This window comes from Triturus cristatus, chromosome 4_1 (assembly GCF_964204655.1).
Source record: "Triturus cristatus chromosome 4_1, aTriCri1.1, whole genome shotgun sequence".
Lineage (NCBI taxonomy): Eukaryota > Metazoa > Chordata > Amphibia > Caudata > Salamandridae > Triturus > Triturus cristatus.
In genome coordinates this window covers 679,855,615-679,879,519 of record NC_140585.1, presented here as the reverse complement: position 1 = coordinate 679,879,519, position 23,905 = coordinate 679,855,615, and the positions used below count along the sequence as shown (strand labels likewise).

At 45.4% G+C, this 23,905-nt stretch overlaps 1 protein-coding gene across 12 annotated transcripts in view; it reads left to right on the top strand.

Annotated features, from left to right (window-relative positions):
• ST7 (suppression of tumorigenicity 7) overlaps positions 1–23,905 on the top strand; it is a 614,758-nt gene that overhangs the window by 406,049 nt on the left and 184,804 nt on the right. For all 12 annotated transcript variants that reach the window (XM_085653135.1, XM_085653132.1, XM_085653133.1 and 9 more), the window contains exon 3: positions 5,318–5,477. In XM_085653135.1, the coding sequence (XP_085509261.1) occupies positions 5,318–5,477 (160 nt within the window). The remainder of the gene's footprint in view (positions 1–5,317; positions 5,478–23,905) is intronic.

Sequence of the window (23,905 nt, the reverse complement as noted above, 5' to 3'; positions counted from 1 at the left end):
GAGTCCTAACGCTGGGAGTCCCTCGGGATCACAAAGGAAGAGAACGGAGTCACCGGGCTCGGTGTATTCGGTGGTGTATACACCTCCTAAGCCTAGGTCGCCACCCTTTCCTCCTTTGCCAAGGGAGCCCTCACCATGGATCCCTATGCCACCGCCTCCACCTCCTCCTCCTCCTCCTCCTCATACCATTCCGCCTCACACACCGTCAGGCCCACCCGTGGCCCCGCCACGGTCGGTGTCGTTGCCTAGGTATCCGACGCCGCCGAAGAGAACTCCGAGGCCGCGGTACCAGGTTAAGCCCAGATCACGCTCCCGCTCCGGACGGAGAGGAAGATCACGGAGCCGTGGACGGTCGTCATCGACATCTGGGCGACGCCGCAGGAGGCGCAGAGCCAGATCCCGCACCCAATCGTCTGCCAGGGACTACTCGCCGAAGCTGTTAGACTCGCCAGGGACGGGAGTATCGCCTGTCGACGATATAGTCGCCTTCCAGGAGTTGCTACTGAGGGGTGTGGCCAAGCTAGGTATCACTGTGACGGTGCCAACAGCTACGACGTCTGTGATCTTCGAGACGCTGCACAAGAAGCACCTGCCTCGCCCCCTGCTGCCACTAGTGCCGGGATAGGTGGAGCCCGCTACGGAGTTGTTCTTCACTCCGGCGGTGACGAAACCAGCCCCCTCAAGGCTCCTGAAGAAGTATCTGGCGCCAGAATCGGACCCGACCTTTCAGAGGATGGACCCGAAACCGGACTCGGTCATTGTGACGGCGGCAAGGAAGCAGCATGCTACCACTCCTTCCTCGACAGTGCCGCCTGATAAGGATAGCCGTTGGCTAGACTCGGCGAGCAGAAAGGTCTGTGGGACGGCTTCTACCACCATGAAGGCGGCAAGTGCTGGGGCTCTGTTGGGGCGCTACGACCGTGCCCTATGGGAGTCTCTCCAGCAGTACGCGGAGCTGCTGCCTCGTGACAAGAAGGAGGACTTTCTAGAGACTTTGCGTGAGGGGATGCTGGTGTCAAATCAGATTATCAGCGCGGCGGCGGATGTGTCTCTGTTAGCGTCACATGGATATTGTCATGGCATCAACCAACGGCGTCACGCTTGGCTCCGCCTTACCTCACTCAAACCGGAGGCACAACAAAGAGTGGCCAACCTGCCTTTCTCGGGGGAAACCCTGTTCGGCCAGCATGCGAACGACGAAATGGCCCGCATGAAGACTGAGGCAGAGACCCTGAAGGCTGTCGGGTTAGAGAAGCCTGAGAAGAAAAAGCGCCCATTCCAGAGACTGTTCGGGGCTGCAGGCAGAGGGCGTGGGCAGGCCTCGGGACAGCAGCAACAACAGCAGCAGCAGTTCCGGAAACCCTTCCAGAAGCGCCAGAAGGGTAGAGGAGGCCAGCAGTCCGCTACAACGACCAAGGGCCCGGCTGGGTCTCGGCCCTGAGCGATTACTTCCCCTGCAACCGTTACCCACTCCAGTGGGGGGGAAGCGTTCAATCTTTTCTGGCAGAGTGGAGAAAAATTACTCCGGACAAGTGGGTGCTGAATATTGTTTGCAATGGATACAGTCTTCGGTTCATCAGCCCGCCTTCAGCGATTCCGCTGGTAAGCTCACAGTATCAACTGAGAGAGCTCCAGGCGGAGGCAGACATCCTGTTTAGGAAAAAGGCTGTGGAAGACGTACCTCTGTCTCAAAGGGGAAGAGGTCTGTACTCTCGGTTCTTCCTGGTTCGCCAGAAGGACAAGAACGAGTTCAGGCCCATTCTGTATTTGCGGCAAGCAAACAAATGGATTCGCAGAGAGAAATTCCGCATGCTATCGTTGCATCAGATTTACCCTCAGCTGCAACGGGGAGACTGGCTCTGTGCCATAGACCTACAGGATGCGTACTTCCGTGTGCCCATTGCACAGAAGCACAGGAAGTTCCTGCGATTCCAAGTCGGCGCCAATCATTTTCAATACACAGTACTGCCATTTGGGCTAAAGTCTGCGCGCAGGACCTTCTCGAAGTGCATGGCAGTGGTAGCTGCACACCTGCGGAGGAACAAGGTGTTTGTCTACCTGTACCTGGGCGATTGGTTGATAAAGGCCTTCTCCTTCTCTGAAGCACAAGCGCACTTCCAGAAGACATGCGTTCTCTTGAACAAGCTGGGGTTGCACGTCAGCATGTCCAAGTCTGTCCCAACTCCGGTCCAGTGCATACAGTACTTGGGGGCCTCCATCAATACGCTGTCAGCAAGCGTGTCTCCTTCGGAGGAGAGACGGTTATCACTCCTTCGGAAGGCTCAGGCTCTTATGACCGCTCCATCGACGACCGTGAGGAAGGTGTCTTCGCTGCTGGGATCGATGGCCTCATGTATCTTCCTTACGCCTCACACACCGCTGCACATGAGACCACTGCAGGAGTGCTTGGAGGATCAGTGGGATCAGAGGACAGGTTCTTGGCGCGACAAGATACGGCTGACTCTGCATGCTCTTCAGTCGCTGAAGTGGTGGTGTTCGGCGGAAAATCTCCCCAGGGGGGTTCCCTTCCACAAGGACATTCCCATGAAGAGTATCGTGACGGATGCGTCTCTCCAAGACTGGGGAGCGCATTCCGGAGACTTACAGATACAAGGAAAGTGGTCCCCTTTGGAGTCGACGTACCACATCAATTTCCTGGAACTCAGTGCCGTTTACTTGGCATTGAAGGCCTTCCATCCGTCCTTCCAGACCAACTCGCTGCTTGTACAGAAGGACAATACAACCACGATGTATTACCTCAACAAGCAGGGGGGGTCGAGATCACGCACTCTGTCGCAGGAGGCGCAGTCGATCTGGCACTGGCTTCTGGCCCGAGGACTGACGATTACGGCCACGCATCTGCCAGGTGTGCAGAATGTTCAGGCGGACGCACTGAGCAGACTGATTCAGGAAAACCACGAATGGGTCATAAACGACGAAGTACTCTGGGACGTCTTCGCAAGGTGGGGGACTCCAGAAGTAGATCTGTTCGCCACCGCCGAAAACAGCAAATGCTGAGACTTCGCAGCCAGGTACTACCAGCGGGGGACGCTGGGGAATGCGCTATGGATCGACTGGTCGAACAGCTTTCTGTACGCTTTTCCACCCATTCCCCTGATTCCGGCGGTGCTCATCAAGCTGTCCCAGTCCGGGGCGCGGATGATCCTGATTGCCCCGGAATGGCCCAGACAGTGGTGGTTCACGGACCTGCTTCACCGGTCTCTCCTTCCTCACATACTGCTGCCGTGCAGGCCGGACCTTCTCACGAAGTTCGGGGGGGCAGTTGGTGCACCCCAACCTCTCGTCTTTGAGTTTGGCGGCATGGCTCCTGAGATAGTGCTATATGGCCATTTGAATCTACCAGCAGATTGTATGGATATACTGAAGGAGGCTAAGCGACCTCCCACTAGGACGTCCTATGCTTACAAGTGGAAGAGATTCTGCATCTGGTGCAAGTCCAAGCACTTTGACCCAACGACATGTAAGGAAGATGTCATCCTTCCGTACCTTTTGCATTTGGCGCAGTCTGGCCTTAATTTCCATTCCATTAAGGTTCATCTTGCTGCTTTGACTGCTTACAGGAAATGCCCTTCACAGACGTCCTTCTCGCAGATCCCTGTGATCAAGGATTTTTTGGAAGGCTTGAAGAAAGTGTTCCCTCCTGTCAGACTTCCCTCGCCTTCATGGGAATTGAATGTGGTGCTGTCCAGATTGATGAAGGATCCTTTTGAACCTATTCACAAGGCTTCGTTGCAGCACCTGTCTTGGAAGGCGGCGTTCCTAGTGGCCATTACATCGGCCTGCAGGGTGAGTGAACTTCAGGCGTTGTGTTGCCAGGAACCTTCTACGGTATTTCATGCTGCTAAGGTTGTTATGCGTACTCACCCTAAATTTCTTCCTAAGGTTATTTCTGATTTTCATGTCAACCAGACCATAACTTTACCTACGTTTTTTCAGAATCCCTCTTCTCCAGCGGAAAGGTCTCTACATTCCCTGGACATTAGGAGGGTGTTGAAGTTTTATCTTGATAAGACCAAAGATATTCGTAGGTCAGACCAATTGTTTATCAATTATGTATCAGTCAGGACCGGTCTTGCTACCTCCAAACAGTCCATCTCTCGGTGGATTGTGTCCTGTATACAATTGTGTTACCAAAAGGCTAATAAGTCCTTAGGGGGTAAACCTAAGGCTCATTCCACCATGGGCAAAGCTGCCACGACTGCTTTGCTGTGTAATGTTCCAATTGCAGAAATCTGCAAGGCGGCCACTTGGAGGTCGGTCCATACCTTTGCTGAGCATTACTGTCTGGACACGGATGCCAGGGCAGATGCTCAGGTTGGGCAGGCTTCGCTGCGAAATTTGTTCGCACAGTAGTGGTATTATTTTGTAGTCTTCTCCACCGCCGTTTTGGTGTGGGCATGGGCTTGCCATTCTATTCACTAGATTATGACTATACACAGAGATCCCCTACTACAGAAGGAGTAGTTTCTTTTCTGTGACTCCAGTTCTGTAGTAGGGGTATCTCTGTTATAGTCATAAGCGCCCGCCCTCCTCCCCGGTGGAGAGATAAATGTTAATGTAAGGAATGCTACAGGTCTGGCGTGTTACGCCTTCAAAAAGAACTGAAAGTAAAGGGACCTGTTGTGCATTCTGGGTTACTGGAAAAGTTCTGGAAAGTTTTCTTAAAGGCACAGTATCCTGTTCTGAGCCACATAATGGCAGCCTATGGGGCTTGTCTGTCCATTCCTCCCTTTCTATCATTCAGAGGCTTTTGCTGGTAGAGGCAGGTTTTTCTCTGTGGAAAAAGCTGGGCAGGCGGTGCTGTTTGTGGATGTTGGTGGAATTTTCTAGTTGAAGTACTGGACTGCATTATCTGTCTTTGAATCCTCTCTTAAGTGTAGATGCAGGTCTGCATGGCTTGACAATTTAAGAGATTATTTTTATTGCTCCGGGGTCCACGCACATGGGCGGGACTATTCACTAGATTATGACTATAACAGAGATACCCCTACTACAGAACTGGAGTTACAGAAAATAAACTACTCCTTCTTCTACCACAGATGAATCCGGGATACGGATCCCACATCGTCCAGGGTGTCTCTCTTACAGTTGCTAAAATGGGGTGCCGGGGATAGAAGAGGGTTGTTGAAATGTGTGACTAATGGCCTGAGAATACCGGCAATAAGATGCATCTGTTTGTTGTGTTAGTCGCACCACATCATATTCTATGTACCGTACGTACCTTTGTTTAATTTGGGCACATTAATATACATGGCGCAAAATATGTGTATTGTAAAATCTCTGTTTTCAATTTTAGATATTTGAATGGTGGTATTTTCGAAAATATGGAACATCGTTCATTGAGCAAGTCTCGGTGAGTCACTTGCGCCCCCTCCTGGGTGGAGTTGATAACAGCTCTTCAACCAGCACAAACACCAGCAACGGGGAATCCGATTCGAACAGGCAAAGTGTCTCAGGTAAGAGTAGCAGAAGCTTAAAAGGAAAGATAGACCTCTGTTCTTGCAAACCTGCCGTTTTGTCAACATTAAATAACAAACCTATCGAAACATGCTTACTTTTACCCCTTTTCGTACCCTACTACTAGTTTCAGAGAGGTAAATAACAGTGCTTTGGCGCGTTCACACGCTTCACCCGAAATTCTTTCTATAATGGGAATGAGGATGTTTTTTCAGTTCATGCATCTCGGATATACACTTGCCCTTCTTATTTTTAGATTTCTTTGATAAAGCTTTAGCATGTTTTGTGTAACTACTTCCCAAGGCTATGCTCAGTTGAGGTCATTCTCCTTGGTATGTCTTCTATTCATTGAAGTTTGAAACATCAATGTTTTATTTTAAGTTTCTTCAACAGTGCTGTGCTGCACTTTGATATATGGCAGTTTGAGTGCCTTAGTTGATATAACTTAGAAGACTTGAAATTGCTGCTTTTTCTGAACAATATTGAAATCTGAAAAGTGTCTGTGTGCACGAACTTTCTGCGTTTTGAAAGGTTTGTGCACGTTTTTCTATTACTGATTCTTTTACATCGCTGTTTACCTGCTTCATTGCATACTTTAGTTACTGTATCAACACAACTAAACAAAAAAAATAAACTCCCACAAGCATTCCAAAAGGCAAACGAGTTCTCACGTATTCTTCTGCGTTCCGACATGTTCCAGCCCCTTATCTTAGTGAAGCTTGAGAAAGTATAAAACCTCTCCAAAAGTACAGAAAGCAATCTTGAACGTGAATAACCTAAATAACGTGTGTAACCTGGGGGCCTGCTTTTGCGTGCACAACTCAGGAGTCGGAATTCAAGGTGGCATGAGAGCATGTCAAAGCCAATAGTAAAAACTTCATAAAACTTCCTAATGTAGAACATAATGCACATTTGTGCACCACTGCCTAAAGCATCACACACTTAATTTCCCAATGTACAACATAATGCACTTTGGGGCACCACTGCCTATAACACTAATCTCCAAGACAGAGAAGTACATTTCACACATTTCTCTCTCTCATGCTTTCAAACGCACATCCCACACGTTCTGTTCCTGGCAAGTCTAAGCGTGTCATACTCTATGAAACACTCCCACTCTGAAGCTACAAGTAGAGGAGTTTGCATAACTGCTAGGGCGGTCGACTTTAAAGCTGGGGAACTGGGTTCAAGTCTCTGAAATGACGCTGAACATCCTGTGATTCTGGGCAAATCTCCCCGTTCCTAACAAAAATGAATGCAACTCCGTTAAAAATAAAAAAAATAAAGTGAAAATTGCCGGCAGTTACAGACGCATGTGAACTCTTGTTCTAACAAAACCACGTTTTGGTTCATCTCTTCATCATTTTGAGTGCTTTTTATTCTCACCAGTTTAGATTTCCTTCAGGAGCATTATGTCGTCGTAGGGTGTGTCAAAGAAAGGTGTCTTCTTTTTTTAGTGCTAATGATCTGTTTTTCTGTAAGGGGTAACATGGTATCCTGTACCATCCAGAGTGGACTTGATCCTCGGGAGAGCTGTGAAGTAGTAGCCACTTACGTTCCTTGAGTTTATGAATCACATGATAATTATTTGCTTCTGTGGCATTCCCCCAGCTCTGGTTGGTGTATGTTAATGTTCATCTCTGATCAGTGTATTTCACTCTTGTGCGGATTGCACAAGGTGCCTCCAGTGCTTTGGGAATCAATCATGTCAAGTGTCCCTACTAAATAAATTGGATGTCTGGATGCAGCGTTCAGTTCAGTATGTGTTATTAAAAGTACATACACAGGTGTGGTGCCTGGTTTTCAAAAGAATTCTTCAACAGTAATGGCATTAGAAACTTCATGAGATGTAGCTCCTCTGTCCGCAGGATGACAACCCGTCAGTTCAACGAGAGACTGAAAATTTAAGTTCTTCTAACGTCAGGCGCTGCCTCTAAGCAAGTCAAGTGTTTGAAGAAACCAAATGGTAAAATAGCATAGGTACAGTATTGACTTTAGTGAACGTGCATTGTTAGGTTTACTTATAGTGGCGAGTTACCCATGCCTGGGGTCCTATTCATATGGTAGTGTTCACTGTGATTAGGAGGCAGCATTCAGAGCCCTGGTACAGTTGTGTCAAAATAGTTGTATTTGCTTGTAGACAGTATTGTCTCCCAGTCTGATTTGATGGTCCAGCTTTGAGTCCTATAGCTGGTTATTGGTGCACCTCTAGTCTTCAGGTCTGTAGTCTGCCCCTTAGGTTGCCATGTGAATCACCTCTTCTATCCACTAGCTATGGGATGTACTACTCTAAGCCTTCCACTTCCTCCGGGAGCACAGTTTAGCCATCGCTTGGGCGTAGCTATCTATCCCTGACAGTTGTGTGTTGTCATCTCAATTTGTAGTAAGTCATGCTCTTTTTAATGCACGCGTCTCTGTTGCATTTAGTGTACCTGGAGCTCCATGCTGTAGTGACAGTATAAGCCTGAGTTGCTCCTTTCCCTCAATAAGTTTGGGTTCTCTCCAGCTGTGCCGCTCTGGACATATCCGCAGCTAGAAGTTCTTGTGTGGTTTTGGGGCTCGAGTAGACCAATCTTTAGAGTACCTCACAGTATGTGTCTGTGCCTGCTAGTCAGGGGCCACTGGTCCACGCGTGGACATAGAGATTGAGTGCTTCGAACCTTGTTTCTATACCAAAGGGGATGATGGACAGAGCGCTTGAGCAAATCAAACACTCACCCCCAGTCAACTGATCTTGGTTTAATCCATCATCATTCTTTAGCTCACTCCACCACCCCAGTTCAGACATGGCCATATGCCAATCAGTCTGACCCTGTGCCTCATGGGAACAGTCCAGCCCGAACTGCCAAGCCATGTCTTCCCTGGACCGGAAACCAGCATCCTGGGACCGGTTTCGGGTTCATAACCCTCATCAGCCAGACTATCTTGAATCCAGTGGCGAAGTGAGCAAGGGACCCACGTCTGGGCATACCCTGCCAACTTAGGGTGAACAAAGCGATATCAAAGTGGATGATGGACAGAGCGCTTGAGCAAATCAAACACTCACCCCCACTCAACTGATCTGGGTTTAATCCATCATCATTCTTTAGCTCACTCCACCACCCCAGTTCAGACATGGCCATATGCAAATCAGTCTGAACCTTGTTTCAACATCAGCACATTGTAGCAAGAATCAGTATCTACAAGGATCTTCTGTCTCCTCCGAAGTGGTGAAATCTCAAAGCAGTAAAAAATATGAATGCTAATAGCATCTTGATGATTTGCGCTGTGCTCCACTTTGAGAGGTGTAAGTCAGTAGTACATTGGGAACAGTTTTGTCCAGTAGTTGAAGTTGTCTGTGACTGTGTTTTCTAACTGTCCCTTACAGGTCTTTCCTAAATATTTGAGATGTCTTGATACCAAGCTCAGGACATTGTTGAGAAGAGCAGGTCAAAGGATGGCTATCGGCATCAGCAGAACTTTGTGTCTGTTTTTTTTATGTACTCGGATGTTGGAGAAGGGTTCTCAAACACTCGTGTCATTTGCCAATGCTTCCACACATGTCCTTACTGTTGGCAGCATGTCATTGCCGCACGTTACCTTGTACAATGCAAACTGTGTGTATTGCTCTCTTAGGGATGATGAGTGGAGATAATTGGAATCGTTTTGTGAGTTTTTTTAATACTGTACGAGTGTTCTTTCATTTATGTTTTACTGTTTGTTTAAACTAGAATAAACGTTTTATTAAACTTAAAAGGATTATCTTTATTTTGCTGGCTGTGATGTATCAATTCTGGCAAATAGATCCTAGTTGCACTTAACGGACCGGTGGGAAGAGCAGCGGAAACTGTGGACATCTTGCCTAGTGCCACTTCTTTTTATGTTTGAAAAGCTTTATTCGAAAAAAAAATGTTAGTACAAAGATATCGGCAATGGCCGAAGAAATAAGGAAATAGAAATTAACTAACATTAAACAAGCTAATATCATATAAAAACGAGCAAAAGCATTTTATACAGTTTTAAGGAAAATGGGAAAAAGGGAAGGGAAGAAAGCAGACGAAGAAATAAAAAAGGGAAGAAAGGGAAATGGTAATAACATATTATGAAAATATAAAATTATGCATTAAAGAGTGGGTGCTATAGGCAAAACTTCAATCAGGAGATAATGTAGAAGAACAATTAAAACAATAAATAAATCTTGTACTATTAATATAGGAGAAGAAGCAATTCCCTCAAGGCGGATCAAAATTTTCCGAAGTGATATTTGAGACATTCTTCCGAACCATCCGATCTAGGTATGAGGTAAGAGGTAACCAGAAGAGATCCCTATTTTGTGTAGGCTTACAGGAGGAAGCAAAAGCAGTATCAAGCCTGTGAAAGTGACATAGAGAATTTCACCAGTGACGGATGGAGAGTTTTGCGAGGGATTTCCAGTCAGAGGAGATGTGTTGAAAGGGTAGAGCAAGCATAAGGTCAAAGAGACCGCGAGAGTGTAGAGGAAGATCTAAAGACTCCGATAAACTGCCTAGAAAAAGGGTAGAGATAGAATACTGAGATGAAAGTGTGAAAATACGAGAGATGTATAGCCAAACAGTATGCCAGAATTGAGAAACAGAAGGACATAAGAATAAAAGATGGAAGAGGTTAGCGTTCGGGGCAGAACATGTCCAACAATTAGAATCAGAAGAGAAAGAAAAACGGGCTAGAGAAAGAGGAGAGAAATATAGTCTGTGATACAAGTAGAATAAAGATTGAGTGAGGGAGGCAGAACGAGAAGTTTTCAAAGATCTGGACCATAGCTTATCCCATAGGGCAACGGACCAAACACAACCCAAGTCCGCTTCCCAAGAGAGTTCCAATTTAGATTTAGGGCGATCGGGATTAGGGGATGAAAAGAATTTATAAATGAGAGAGGCTTTAGGAAGGGTTGAAAGAATTTTAAGAAAAGGAGCCTGGGAAACAGATGAAGGGGAGGAAGGAAGAGAGTTAAAAATATCAAGGATAAGTGTCATCAGAGTAACAAACTTTTGCAAAAAGGAACGAGGGCATTGAAAGGACATCTGAAATTGAGGAAAGGAACAAGGAGACTCTCCGTCAAAAAACTGGTTCACCCAAATGATGCCCTGAGACCTCCAAGTCTTCCAGAAAATGGGTCTATTATTTATAAGAATGAGCGAATTATACCAAACAGTGGAACCCAGAAAAGATTCCCGAGTAATAGGCGTAGGAGTGAAAAGAGGCTTTAAAAGAGAAGAGGTATGTCTAAATAAAGGAAATGACGTAGGTGGAGCTTTGGCAGAGAAGCGTATAACCTCTCCAAAAGAAAAGGGCAACAACAATATTTGTTCGATGTGAAGCCAAAGAGGAGCGAGAGGAGAAGGAACTGACGCAAGCCATCTGGACGCCTGACGAAAAGAGAATGAGTTATGGTAGAGACGAAAGTCTGGGAAATTGACACCACCATTGGATTTGGATTTACGAAGCCGTGCTAAAGAGATTCTAGATTTCTTTTTGTTCCAAAGAAATTTTGACAAACAAGAAACAATACGTTTAAAATAAATTGCGGGGATGTGAACGGCTAACATGGAAAAAATGTAAATTAAAATGGGGGCTATCATCATTTTTAATTGAGTCCAATCGCCCCCACCAAGAAAGAAAGAGAGGGTTCCAGGAGAAAAATAATAGTTCAATACGAGACAAAACCGCAGACATGTTTAGGGTAATTGAAGAGGAAATAGAATTGGAAAACCATACTCCTAAATACTTGATTTTGGAGCTATTCCAAGCAAATCCAGTGGGGGAGAAGGCATGAGGGGTGCAACATTTTGTAAGAGGAAGAATTTCAGTTTTATCCGAATTTATTTTATATCCCGAGACCTGAGAGAAAGAATCAAACTCAGACAGTAGAGGGTGAATAGAAGAATCTGGAGCAGAAATGAATAGAAGAATATCATCCGCATACGCAGAAAGTTTCAATTGATTATCACCATAAGGAAAACCTGAAATGGAATCATTGTTACGAATAGAAGACAAAAAGGGTTCAAGAGCGAGAACAAAGAGTAAGGGAGATAAGGGGCAGCCTTGACGAACACCCCGCTGAAGAGGAAAATATGAAGAAACTTGACCATTGACCAGAACCGAAGCTTTAGGAGAAGAATACAACAAAGAAATAAGAGATGAAATGAGGACCGAAACCATGCCAATGCAATGAAGCAAATAGGAAAGACCAATCAACTCTATCAAAGGCTTTCTCTGCATCAACAGAAATAGCCGCTAAGGGAATAGAAAGAGATGAAACCTTATTTAAAACATTAAGGAAAAGGCGAGAATTATCAGAGGTAAGCCGACCTTTAACGAAACCACATTGCTCCTTACCAATGAGGTGGGGCATAAGGGGATCTAAGCGTAAAGCCAATACCTTAGCAAAGAGTTTATAGTCCACATTTACTAAAGAGATCAGACGATAGTTCTTACAGAATTTGGGATCGCAACCGTCCTTAGGAATAAGACAAATGGTGGCTTCTTGAAATGTACCCTCAGCTGTACCCGACAAATAAAACGATTGAAAGAGAGAAAGAAGTTTGGGATGTAAAAGGTCAGAAAAGTGTAAATAAAATTCAACTGAAAAACCATCAGGACCTGGAGTTTTACCTTTGGTGAGAATATTCAAAGCCGCAGAGAGCTCATGTAAAGATCAACTTCCAGGTCTGGGAAACTAAGATGAGAAGTCGAGGGTTTAGGGAGTTTGTCAAAATAAGCTTGGACAAGAGAGGGAGAGGGAGAAGATTCGGGTGTATAAAGAGTACGATAAAATAACTGAAACTGGTCAAGAATATCCTGAGCTGTATGTAACAAAGTGTTATCAGAAGAATAAATAGAATCAATAAAAGAGCGCTCCTTGCGTGACTTAAGATAATTAGCTAGAAGCTTCCCTGATCTATTGCGACCACCATAAAAACGAGCACTACTGCGCAGAAGCATTGACGAAGCATTATCAGTAGTAGATTTATTAAATTCGAGCTTGGCACGAATAAGATCCGGAGAGACGGAATTATTAGGGGAAGAATAGAACTTATGCTCCAAAGATGTAATATGAGCTAGTATAGTTTTCTGCTTCTGAAGAAAATGTTTTTTCTTTTTGGAAACCAAGTCAATAACAAACCTGCGCGCCGTGGCTTTAAAGGAGTCCCAGAGAAGATGGGGGGAGATGTTAGAAACATCGTTTAACAAGAAGAAATCAGTAGCAAAAGAGCGAAAAGAAGAGGAGAAAAAAGGATCAGTAAGAAGAGAATTGTTAAATTGCCAACGAGAGGGCTTGGGATGCGGGGGAAGGAGGTCAAGATCCGTTACAATAGGAGCATGGTCCGAGATGAGTATGGGTTTGATAGAGGAAGATTGATTGATGAGCAAGTTTTGCGATAAGGAGAGAGAAAGAAAAATATAATCAAGGCGAGAGAAAGATGAATGAGGAGGAGAAAAAAAGGAAAAGTCAAGGGTGTCAGGGTGTGAGAGTCTCCAAGAATCAGTGAAGTGCTTGAGAAATAGTATCTAGAAATTGTTTGTGAGATTTGTGAGGTATGAACCGAACCGTTGACTTACGATCAAGAAAGGGGTCCACAATCTGGTTACAATCACCACCTAGAATGAAGAGGTCATCTTTATACTGAATACATTTGCTCGTAATTGAGGGCCAGAAAAGTAAATCGGGTTGTGTAGGGCCATAAACATTAAACACAGTCAGAGGAATAGAATTAATTGATAACTTAGCTAATATCCACCTACCCGCAGAATCTGTTTCTTGTAATAAAACTTTACATTTCAACTTTTTATGACACAAAATAACAACACCGTTCTTCTTATTGGTAGAAGGAGAGAATAAAACCGTACCCACCCAACCACGCTTTAACTTGAGGGATTCAGCCTTAGAGAGGTGATTCTCTTGTAAGAGAACTATGTCTGGGTTATATGAAGCAAGGTGGGAAGGAATCCTCTGACGTTTAATGGGATTGATAAAACCTTTTACATTCCTGGAAATTACTCTGAATTTAAACACTGGATAGCATTAACAGAAACAATACCTATAGCAACAGATAAAGAGAAAGAAAATTGCAAAAAGTGGAAGAGAATAGAAGCAAAATAAAAAGGCTGAATTAAGGTAAAGGAAGAGAAAAATAAAGAGTTCAAAACTGAAACATAAACAATAAGGAGATAGGATAATGATAGAAACAGAGAAAGATTGAAAGCAAATGATAAGAGGAGCAGAGATAAAAGGAAAAGAGGGGGAGTGTAAAGAGAGAAAAATACAAGAAGAGGCAGTACAAATCCAAAAAGGACGACTGAAAAAAACATACCTGAAGGGGACATGAAGAGGATATCGGGACAATGGAGAGACGCAACAAGAATGACCTCCCGGAACCAGGAGACCAGACCGAACCGCACCAGGACGGAAGATGAAGAGGACAAGCCAGAAAAGGGAAGAGGGGAACACACCAATCGATCTGGGAAAGGAAAATAAATATAAGAAGGGAAAATAAATATAAGAAACGCTGATGATGAAAGAAACACATAGGGAAATGCATAAGAATGGAAATGGAAACCATCAAACAGTTAAGAGCAATAATAAGAATGGGATAGAAAAGGGAGTTTAAAGAGAGAGAACCAACAGAAGCAACGACAGACAACGAAAACATCATAATAGAAACTCATAAGAATTAATCAAAGGCGAACCAACACTATAATAAACAAAGGCAATGTAAAAAACATTATCATAGAAAACCTGCAAGAAAAGGGAGAGTTAAACATTCAACCACTAGCAGAAGTAGAAGTATCCATGCCGACATTGGAATGAATGTGGATAAAGTTTTAAAGTTCCGCTGGATCTTGAAAAGTCCAAGTATGATTCTGATGAGTAACTTAGAAGGTACAGGGGTGGAATAAACCATATCTGGCACAAAGAGAGCGTAGAGGAGCGCGAAGGTTCAAAAATTCTTTCCTTCTTGCTGCACTAGCATTGGAAACATCCTGAGTAAGAAAACCCTCTGACCCAACCAGGTAACTTGGCGCTTGGATCTAGCCGCAGAGAGTACTAGAAGTAGATCTGTGAATTTCCGAAAAAAAATGACGACTCCTCGAGGCTTAGTTGAAGTTGATGAACGAGGACCAAGTCTGTGAGCCCTTTGGATACTAAGACAGGTGGTAGCAGGCATATCCAAAAGTTTCAGGAGGAAGGAGGAGAAAAACGAGACAGGGTCATCACCTTCCAAAGATTCAGGTAGACCATAAATGCGCAGGTTATTCCTCCTATTTCTATTTTCTAAATCCTCAGTGTGTTGCTGGAGGGCAAGCACAGATTTTTACAGTGAGGTAATACGTTGAGAGTGAACTTGGATCTCTGAAACCTGCTGCTCCACAGAAGACACTCTGTTATCCATAGTTCACCATCTCTCTTCAAAAAGCTGCATTTTATTATTAGTTTCCTCAACAAACGGACGTAAAGCACGAATCTCCTCCAGAAGAAGTTCCATGGAGATAGGAGATGACGATTTATCCGGAGGGGGAGAGTCTTGTTTCAAGCGTTTAGATGACGTGGAGGGAGGAGAGGACTTACTTGAAGATGACTGTGACGAGGAGAGACGGTTGGGGGCCGCCGCCGCCATTTGTTCTGAAGTAGAGGAAGAGTCAGTTGTTGAGGAAGAGGAAGATGGTGCTGTAGAAGAACTCTTTGAGGGCACAAAAACGAACTTCGGATTACGTAATTTGCCCATAGATACTTGAGCGGAGAGACAATGGAGTGAACGAAGTAAGTATTGCAGTATAAGCACCAGCACAATCGTGATTAGAGCATAAAGAACTTCACTAGAAACAGTCAGGATGAGTTTGTCGGGGAACCAATATGAGAGAGGATGGTGCGCAGCAGAGACAAATAAAGGTCTAAAAAAGCTCCTTAAGACTGGTGTAAATGGCATTGCAGAAAAAACACATCCCAAAATATCAGGACTGGATAGGCCGGAGACAGCAGAGCGACATGACTTTTGCAGTGAGATGGCAGCCGATGTTAACTGAGAAAAGGCACCGCAGGAAACCAAGAACCTTCAGAGAGAACGATGAAGAAGCACAGAAACCAGCAGAAGCACCAAAAGATCCGCGCAGGCGGAGTGGAACACAGGAGTCAAGTGGTCCTCTTAACCAGGGTCAGAGACGCACAACTGGTAATGAGACTCAAAATAACTCTGAATTTCTTTATCTTCCACACAAATTCAACTGTAATGCCCCTCAAAGAAGTTCGAAAAATTAATATCTCTGTGAAAAGCTGAATGGCTTCCAGCCGCGTTCATAAAAAGCTGCCAGGTATGTTGTGCTTGTCGCTATCGCGTTCTTCACAAAAACTCCCAGTGCTTCAGCAGAGAATAAAAACTTTCAAAAGAGTTGATTTCAGCACAACGCATGGGACTCAGTAGCATGTCCCACTGATGCAGCTACCAGAAATAGTTCAATCAGGCTGAAAGATAAAACAACCTTGCCCAATGACAGGAATAACTCCATTTAAAACCTGCCTGCAAAATGAAACCAATTCTGTGTTGCCACAGCGACGTCACACAAATGTCACAGAAAACGAATTCCTGCTATCAAATCCGTCTCCTGCGCATTCATTATCAAAAAAAAAAAAAAAAACTCATCATATTCACCTCTTAAGACCATTGAAGAAGTGAGGGAAGATTCTGGGATACAACACGGAGCAGCATTGAAAGGGCTTCGATTATACGTGCTGGCATCGTTTGCGCGCTATGGAGCACACAAAATGGCGGCCGCGCTGAGGCGCTCACGAAAAACAGTAAAAGTGAGGCATTTCCTTACAGAAAAACGCTGTTGTGGAGCTCACGAGACGCGCATCATGCTCCGACGTCGGGAACTGCCAGAGAATACGGCAGGGGTGCAGAAAAACTTTCAGAATTCAAGGAAGTCCGTCCCGGTGCATCGGAGCCCCGGACTCAGGCAGCCATTGGCGTCCAAGCCACGCCCCCCCTAGTGCCACTTCTGAGGCTGATAATTTTGACTCGAATGCCTGCAGTTTCTTTCTGCCTTGGGGATGGCGTTACAAAGGTTTGACTTGATCAGTAATAGTTGGGTCCTGCGGCAGCTCTCTCTCTCTCTCTCTCTCTCTCTCTCTCTCTCTCTCTCTCTCTCTCTCTCTCTCTCTCTCTCTCGCTCTCTCGCTCTCTCGCTCTCTCGCTCTCTCGCTCTCTCTCTCTCTCTCTCTCTCTCTCTCTCTCTCTCTCTCTCTCTCTCTCTCTCTCTCGCGCTCTCGCTCTCGCTCTCGCTCTCGCGCTCTCGCTCTCGCTCTCGCTCTCGCTCTCTCTCTCGCTCTCTCTCTCTCTCTCGCTCTCTCCTTCTCTCTCGCTCTCTCCTTCTCTCTCGCTCTCTCCTTCTCTCTCGCTCTCTCCTTCTCTCTCTGTCTCTCCTTCTCTCTCTGTCTCTCCTTCTCTCTCTGTCTCTCCTTCTCTCTCTCCTTCTCTCTCTGCTTCTCTCTCCTTCTCTCTCTGCTTCTCTCTCCTTCTCTCTCTGCTTCTCTCTCCTTCTCTCTCTGCTTCTCTCTCTGCTTCTCTCTCTGCTTCTCTCTCTGCTTCTCTCTCTGCTTCTCTCTCTCCTTCTCTCTCTCCTTCTCTCTCTCCTTCTCTCTCTCCTTCTCTCTCTCCTTCTCTCTCTCCTTCTCTCTCCTTCTCTCTCTGCTTCTCTCTCCTTCTCTCTGTCTCTCCTTGTCTCTCCTTGTCTCTCCTTGTCTCTCCTTGTCTCTCCTTGTCTCTCCTTGTCTCTCTGCTTCTCTCCTTCTCTCTCTGCTTCTCTCTGCTTCTCTCTCCTTCTCTCTCCTTCTCTCTCTGCTTCTCTCCTTCTCTCTCTGCTTCTCTCCTTCTCTCTCTGCTTCTCTCCTTCTCTCTCTGCTTCTCTCTGCTTCTCTCTGTCTCTCCTTGTCTCTGCTTCTCTCTCCTTCTCTCTGTCTCTCCTTCTCTCTCTGCTTCTCTCTCCTTCTCTCTCTCCTTCTCTCTCTCCTTCTCTCTCTCCTTCTCTCTCTGTCTCTCCTTCTCTCTCTGCTTCTCTCTCTCCTTCTCTCTCTGTCTCTCCTTCTCTCTCTGCTTCTCTCCTTCTCTCTCTGCTTCTCTCTGCTTCTCTCTCTGCTTCTCTCTGCTTCTCTCTCTGCTTCTCTCTCCTTCTCTCTCTGCTTCTCTCTCCTTCTCTCTCTCCTCCCTCCTTCTCTCTCCTTCTCTCTCTCTCTTTCTCCTTCTCTCTCGCCTTCTCTCTCCTTCTCTCTCTCTCTTTCTCCTTCTCTCTCGCCTTCTCTCTCTTTCTCTCTCTCTCTTCCTCTCTCTCCCTCTCTCTCCCTCTCTCTTCCTCTCTCTTCCTCTCTCTTCCTCTCTCTCTCTACTGCTCTCTAGCATTTTCAGTTTGTAGCTGCACTTTTTGATCAATTTCTTTCTCTGCACTGAGAGGTAAAAGCATCTTTGCTACGCTGTAATACCTTATCTACACAGAAGAAATGCAGGTGTGTTCTCAGGTCAAGTGAGGAACAACTCGGGAGAATCCCATCCGGGTTCTGTCTGGCTAGAGATTAACAACTCAAGTCTGTTAGCCAGAACTTGACTAACCTCTTAAAGTCTTTGTTTATATGTGACATTGGAATATAATGTTTATTTGACTTCTGGTGATCTTTTCAAGATTCTGAGATGAATAATATTTTTGTCTAGTTAAATTCTTATTGTATTGCCTTGTCGACTTTGACCTCTTTAATCTCCTAATTACATTTTCTGGTGTGGTCAGCCAAATGGGTCTATAACTGGAACAGTAGATCACCTATTGAAGTTGACCCATTGCATATAGCAGATGTGCGGTGTTGATGCAGTCTGCATTGCATACTTCAAATGCGAAAACACGTTCAGCCATTGGCTTTCCAGTGTTGGTCTTTGGTTGCTCTTGTGACTTTTGCTATTTCCCTCTACCCTGTTTGAATGTTTAGTGTTTGACAGAAAAAAAGTGTTTTCGTGTTGCATCACCCATTTCCGAACAAAGCAGTGGTATGAAAAATTATGCAAATTATTTTTATTCCTGTTGACATAACAAGCAACTTTTTTTTTTATGACACGTGCACTCTACAATGCCTTTGTGTTTCAATAGTCCTGCTTGCAGCCTGTCCACCTTTGTTGTTATTTGGTTCTTGATATAGTGCACGGCTCATCCCAGAAGAGACAGGTCAGTGCTGTAACGGCAGGTAGGTGAGGCAGAAGCAGCATTTAGAACAACCAGGTTTTCAGGTGTTTTTTTAATTCAGCTATACTTGGGCATATGCAAAGGAATACAGGAAGTTTGTTCCAGTGTAGCAGAGCCAAGTTGGAGAAGGCTAGGATTCCATATATGATGGTACAAATCCATCAGGAGCATAAGAGATTGGTAGCGTGATCAGAGATTTCTGCTTGAGTGGGGGGGGCAGGGGAGGAAGCTTATTGTGGAGGTATTTTGGGCCCGACCCTGATAGAGATTTGTATGTCAGGCAGAGCAATTTAAATAGTGCTCTCTTATGAAGATCTCTAAGTATGGGGGCTGAGGAGGTTCTTGGGAGCAGGTTGTTAACCATGCGTGCAGCTGTGTTTTAGACAGAAGGGATTCATTGGAGGTGACAAACAGAGCTTTACCGTAATCCAGGTGGCTGATGATTAGCGATTGGGTGTTTTGCGTGATCTCAGTAGTAGCCATCTAAAGATTTTTCAAGCAGGCCCACATTGTCAAAACAGGTGCCACATATGGAGGTGTTCTGGTCTTGCATTGATAACTGGTCATCTAAAATTATTCATAGGTTTTTAGGTCTCGCCTAGGCAGCGCGTGTGCGCTGCTCTAGGAGGGCCTTTAGCCATCAGTGTTCACTTTTCAAGCACTGCACTTGTGCTTGTGGCAGCATCCACCTTGCGGGAGTGAGCAGCGGCGCGCCACAATCACGAGTGCATTGCTTGAAAAGTGAAGACTGCTCTCCTAAGCACGCACGCGCGCATCACTCGCGGGCTCAGCCCCTGCTCCCCCTCTCTCACAACCTCTTCCTCGTCCTAAATCACTCCCTCCTCCTGACACCCGACTTATTTCTCCGTTTCTCCAACCATGCACCCCTCCGCCTCTCTCTCCCCCTCTGACGTCCCTATCCCTACTCCTGCAGCCTGCATGCGTCTCCCCTACCATTCAGGTATCCTCCTCTTTCACCCGTTGCTTTTTAGGTCTCGCCTTTTTTTTTTTTTTACTTTCAATGTGAGGCGCGCGCGCTTGTTACCCTTCTAAACTGTGCATGGTTAGCTGCTGAAGGTGCCTTCTTGTTTAATTTTGAAAAAACAGGCTAATACATACTGGGTGGGAGGTTTGTTTGCTGGTGCCGTGACTTAATGGTTGAAGTTCCATTTATCTTAGCATTGCGCGCCCCGTGCCTACTCAGTTCGAGTCCGAATATCAGAAATGTTATTGCTGGGTAAGAGCTTTTCCTCTTGCGAGACTCCGCGGCTTCATCCACCATCCCGCGCTTGCAGTGACCGGGGCTTCACAGTGAGAATGAACTCTTTCTTCAGCCGGCCCAGACACCCGATGAAGAAGCAGAGGAGCATCCGCAGCTTTCTTGACAGGCGAGTGGACGGCGCACGTGGACATTGAAGAAACATTAGGCGCCGTGTAAAAATTACATGCCATGTTACCTCCTTCCTTTCCGCCTGGGCCCCTCTCACTGCCAATGCGGGCTTCTGGTAATGTGGGAGCTTTTGATGTTGGTCTTGGGGTCCTGGACAACTCTTCGAAGGTCTCGCAGTTGCAGTCCAGCCGTTCCCGCACTGGCGGGAAAGTAAATATGGCAGGACAATAGCTGCCAAGGTTTCAGGTCGCCTATGTGTGATATTTCTATGATTTCAGTTGGCCCATGAGTCACATTCTATTGTCGAGTGTAACACTTCAAGTGACCTATTCTTGTGAGCAAATCAAAGCAATGACCATTATGTGTGTTTCTCTGAGTTTTCAGTTAATTTATAAAAACGTATCACATAGCAATAAACGTACACCTAAACTAAGACATACCCAGAGCTTTAAATGGGACGGAGAAACTGAGGGAGTGTGGGGGGGCTTGGGGGATGGGGTCTCTTAAAGGGGCATGGCTGATGTAATTAAGGGCGTGGCTTAAAATACATGAGCTAAAAATCTGTACTTAGCTTAGCATAGTGCGCTGCCCGACTGGTATTTTGCTGCTTGTGTCACTGCCTCCATATATATAATATAACAAGTAACATTACACCTACAAGAAGTCAGGGCTATACGCTTTATCAATGGTTGTTTGTTGCATAAGACAAATAAGCAACAACTACGGCTTCGTTGTTATAACATTGAAAATGCTTAAGTTCTTAAATGATGAGAAACAAGCATTGACATAGCCAATAGGTCTCTCCTTTGGGACCTTATAAGTGTTTAGTTATCCAGCACAATATCCTTGGTGCAACAAGATCAAGTGTTGCATGGCTAAACCCTTATAAGGTCCCAAAGGCGAGACCTATTGGCCATGCCAATGCTTGTTTGCAGTTCTAGTGGGCCGTGGCGCAGGACCCAGTTCTTCCGGTCACCAATCCTCTGTCCAGAGACTCTTGGATTTGCTAAACAGTATTATTTCTGTCTTGCCCCCCATTAAGTTGGAGGCAGTTACGGGACTTCCCGATGGCAATCTCCTTCATTCACTGGAGGAATTTGTTTGACACTCTCAATGTCCTCCCCAAATGAAACGATCAATTGAGTGTCGTCTGCATATGAAAGTGTCTCAAAACCAAAAGATTTAATTAGTAGGGCTAAGGGGGTTACGTAGATATTGAAAAGTGTAGGGCTTAGGAAAGAGGTCTGCGGGACTCCTTTATTCAGCTGGATGGTTCTGGAATGGAATGTCCCCACGGAGACTGTATGGACCCTGTTAAGAAAATCTAACAGCCAGTCCAGGGCTGACCACTCGATGCCTATCTGCTGGAGACTCTGCACCAGGATTGAATGCGAAATGGTATCAAGTGCGACTGATAGATCTAACAGAATCAGCATGGCTGACTGTCGATCATAAAGAGATAGTCTGATGGTATCCACTCCTGCGAGTAGAGTAGTCTCAGTGCTGTGGGATGGTCTAAAGCCTGACTGAGAGACGTCCAGTAGTCTATTGCTCTCTAAGTAGGTTGTAAGCTGTTTGTTAACATGAGTCTCCAAAATCTTTCCCAGCAAGGGGAGGAGAGATAAGGGACGGTAGTTCGTGGGATCGTTGGGATCAGCAGTTGATTTCTTCAAGATGGGTGTGACCTGGGCTGCCTTCCATTGTTTCAGGACCATGGTTAGGGTCAGAAATGTATTGCATAATGCGGTAATGATTGGAGCAAGGAGTGGGGCAAGACAGGACATGTTTGGGGGACGGAGGTCAGCAGGGGACCCTGATTTTCCTTAAGCTAGTAAGTCCCACATCAAGTGATGGTGAGATAGATTCAAAACGGTCAAATACTACTGAATTGGAGTGATGAGGTACAGCAGTTAGTGAATTAGTTCTGCCTTGACAACTATTGTAGATAGTGTTGAATTTAGTTTGAAAGTGAATAGGCAGATTGTCCCAGAATGTTTGGGAGGCCGGGATGTCTGTGGAACATGCCTGAGGTTTTACAAAGGTTGTTACGATTTTAACTAGCTCCTTGGAGGAGTTACCTGCCTGATCTATTTTTTGAACAATATGTTGTCTACGTGGCATCCTTATTTGTGAGTGGGATGCACGGAAGGCATCTTTGAATAATTGTTTAACTGTATTGCTTTTTGACATCCTCCAGTTGCACTCAGGCCTTCTACAGCGAGACTTATCAGTTTTTAGTTCAGCCGTGTACGAGGGTGCATTGGGTTTGTAAATCTTCCTTGGCAGAGGATTGTAGGGAGCCACAGTGTTGAAAGCATATGTAAGAGTCTTTGAACTGTGTGAGAGCTGCGTTTATGTCTGGTGAGTTGTCTGGCGTGGTGTTAGAAAAAAATACTTGAAACGCATTGAGAGTGATTTGTTTCCAGGGTCTCGCGATGGTTTTGGTCTGGACCTTGGGTCTGTCTGGAATAGTCGTGATTGAAATATGCAAGCTGATTAGAACGTGATCTGTCCATGTTAGTGGCAGTTTGGTGTCAATTTGTAGTACGTTTGCAGTGGAGAAAATGAGGTCCAGCGTGTGTCCGGCAAGTGGGTGGGGCCAGTTTTTTAGATGCTTTTGTGAGACTCCTTTCCCCCTGCTTATACTGTTTTAGCTTTAAGTTGTGATTGTGTACGTTCTGCTTTCAAGGTGTCTTACTGGTCTAGGTAATATGCTGATGTTTTCACCATGTAGAGCAGCCCACTGGAGATTTTGCTTATACATTCTCTCAATTTTCCCCCAATTGCTGCCTGCAGTACTGCCTGGATTTCTTTGTTTTACTTCCTCTGGGTGGAGATTGCTTTCATCAGCTCTGGCTCTCAGAATTTGTGTAGCTGCTGTCCACAAGACCTGTGACGATCCAACCGCTCTTGGCACATTAGAATTTTTTTTCTATCCAGTTTAGCATGCCTTTAGGCAGGGTCTTTCATGTAATTATTCAGTCTTTCTCCCAGTGGCGTAGCTAGAGCTTCTGGCGCCCGGGACTATCCCTCAGATTGCCGCCCATGGCAGGTAGCGGGGGTGGGGGGGATGTGACACGGACCAAGGCTACACAGTTGAATACACCGGCAGTACAAAGACATACAATTGATGGACGGAATGCAGAACAAATCAAAACATTCACCCCCATTCCATGGATCTGGGTTAAATCCATCATTCTTTTGCTCACCATGCCACCCCATTTTAGACTGATTTGCATATGGCTGGGTTCAAACTGGAATGGCATAGGGAGCAGAAGAACGAAGGATTTAGGCCCAGATCTCTGTACTGGGGTGAATGTATGACATTGTTCTGTATTCTGTCCATCAATTGTTCTTTTTGCAATAACAATATATAAGTACAGAGGTATCAAGGTTGACTTGTTTGCAACCTCTAGCATATTTAACCCAAAATATTACCAGAGTACTGTATGCTGTGGCAATGTGTTGGTCTGAATAGATGTTATTACACCTTAAACGTATACCTCCTTGGGTGGAGATCTCAACACATAAAACCGACAAGTAGTAGAGGTCTCCACACACAGGTCTGTGAATTGCATTTTGTAGTATGAGAGTAGTACTACTGTACTGATTCTAAAGGTTCTACTAAATGCAGTTTCTGAATTGTGCTCGAACAGTCTCTGATGTCTTGCCAATTTGCCACTACGGAGAGAGGCCATATTTGGTTTAGCTGGTTTCTCCTTTTATAGTTGCAGCGCTAGCAATCACTAATGGTGTGGGTGATTTGTAGCTAAAGTGGAATTCAACTACAGGTAAAAAATC